The 2,201-nt window shown below is 38.0% G+C and overlaps 1 protein-coding gene across 3 annotated transcripts in view; it reads right to left on the bottom strand.

The window, feature by feature from the left end:
* Window positions 1–2,201, bottom strand: part of acap1 (ArfGAP with coiled-coil, ankyrin repeat and PH domains 1) — a 39,611-nt gene that overhangs the window by 28,707 nt on the left and 8,703 nt on the right. For all 3 annotated transcript variants that reach the window (XR_004331233.1, XR_004331232.1, XM_032511364.1), the window contains exons 7-8: window positions 1,801–1,845; window positions 1,582–1,677 (exon numbers count right to left, since the gene is read on the bottom strand). Coding sequence is in view for 1 of the 3 variants with exons in the window: in XM_032511364.1 (XP_032367255.1) it covers window positions 1,582–1,677; window positions 1,801–1,845 (141 nt within the window). In the remaining 2 variants the exon portion in view is untranslated. The remainder of the gene's footprint in view (window positions 1–1,581; window positions 1,678–1,800; window positions 1,846–2,201) is intronic.

Genomic DNA, 2,201 nt, shown 5'->3' with positions numbered 1-2,201 from the left:
AAGCCTGATGCATTGTGGAAACAAGTTCTGTCCAACTGGGGGAATTTATCATGCTTTGGGGTTGTATTGCAGCCAGTGACACAGGGAACATTTCATGAGTAGAAGGAAAAATGGATTCAAAATAATTTCAGCACATTTTGGACGCTAACTTGACGCCATCTGTGAAAAAGCGGAAGTTAAAGAGAGGATGGGTTCTACAAATGGATAATGATCCTAAACACATACCAAAATCCACGGTGGATTACATCAAGAGGCGTAAACTGAAGGTTTTACCATGGCCTTCACTATCTCCTGACCTCAACATAATTGAAAATCTATGGATAGACCTTAAAAGAGCAGTGCGTGACAGGCAGCCCAGAAATCTCAAAAAACTGGAAGACTTTTGTAAGGAAGAATGGGCGAAGATACCTCAAACAAGAATTGAAAGACTCTTGGCTGGCTACAAGAAGCGTTTCCAATCTGTGATACTTGCCAAAGGGGGCAGTACAAGGTATTAACTCTGCAAGGTGCCAAAACTTTTGCAGACGCTATTTTTTTGTTTTCTGTTATTTTGAAAGTGTAAATGATGGAAATAAAATCTAACTTTTTGTGACATATTATACGAATGTCTGATCTGTCATTTGATGCCTTTTGGAGATTTTTCCATCTTTTCTTGCTTCGTTATGCACACTAATACATTTTCTTTTTCCTGGGGTGCCCAAACTTTTGAACTCCACTGTGTATGTATTATATAGTTAATATATAATATAATTATAGATAGAATATATATATCTTTTAGCTGAAATTATGTAACATTTTGAATCAATTTAATGCCTCAAATATTTTGCAAGTCGTTTTGAATGTTTGAAACCTGCATTGTAAATATCACTGTGTGGTCATCTTCTCTTTAACTGGCATGCTCTCCAATTGTTTCATTTGAACACTTTTTAATATTTTCCTTTCTTAACAAAAAGGCAACATTTTGAAAAAAAACTCTGCTTTTTCTACCTTCCAGTCCCAGAAATGTGCATTATATTACCTCTGCATCTTTGTATAATGCTGAGTAGAAGACACCAACAATACAGAGACCTGCTCTCCAGTTATCAAACCTCCACAGGGTATGAGGAATATGATATGTTCAAAAGCTCCACAACAGCTTAAAAAGGGATTATGTGGTGACATTGTTTTAGCCACTGCTGTTCTAAAAGTCAAGATTGAACTTTTAATCTTGGCTTTTAGGTTGGCATGGACGAGAATTTTTAAAAGGCCTACCAGCACTTCTAAACTGTAATAAGTAATCATATATATGTTTTTAAACTTTAAAGTGGGCTAGGTTGGCTGTTTCCCCCTGCTTCTAGGCTTTTTGCTAAACTAAGCCAATCCCCTACTGGATGAAAGCCCTGCTTGCGACACCTTTAGACTACTATAGTCACTAAACTCCACTTAACACAATCACACTTTCCTTTTCTTAGACTCTTGCTAGACACAATACGAATATTCATACAGAGCCAGTTTGGTCATTGAAAGCCATGTCAGCACCTTCTATAATTGCTACACTGCAACAAAGGATATGTAATTAATCTGGCTTTTGCAAGCAATTACCTCTTTATTCAGTTTCTGTCGATATTCCTCCAGTTCTGAGAAAGACTGGTGGCCATGTTGGAAGAGCTGAGCCTGGGCCTCCATCAGTGACAACATCTGACAGGAACGCATGTGAAAGTATTTACAAAAACTCTTACATACATGCATTTTTAAAGATGTAGACACCATGTATTTACAAAAGCAACAAAACAAACTTAAAATAGGTCAACATGAACTCACTGCCATCAGAATTTCTGTCTTCTTCTTGGCCTCAATGACATTAATCTGAAACAAAATGAAGCAGCGGTTTGAGACAGTGTTCATGTTTCCATGACCAAAGACTCATCGGCCAGTTAAACTTCTGGAAGCCACAACCACAAGTCTGGAGAGAAGCACAGAGGATAACCTGTTATCATTCAAAACAGCAAAAGCACAACTATAATTAGACGGGCTGTTGTGTGTCCTATCCCGGCTGGTTTCGGTACCTGAATGCACTTACAGCATGTGACTGTTTTGGCAGATTAGGACATTTGTTATCTCACATAATGTAGTTAAAGTTGAAGTGGACCCTGTATATGCCTGTGTTTACCGTATGCACACACAAGCTGGGTTTATCCTGGCTCAGAATGGGCCTTTTTTTT

Source organism: Etheostoma spectabile, unplaced genomic scaffold, assembly GCF_008692095.1.
Source record: "Etheostoma spectabile isolate EspeVRDwgs_2016 unplaced genomic scaffold, UIUC_Espe_1.0 scaffold352, whole genome shotgun sequence".
NCBI classification, from domain to species: Eukaryota; Metazoa; Chordata; class Actinopteri; order Perciformes; family Percidae; genus Etheostoma; species Etheostoma spectabile.
The sequence above is the reverse complement of the archived record's forward strand: the minus strand, read 5'-3'. Positions and strand labels throughout refer to the sequence as shown.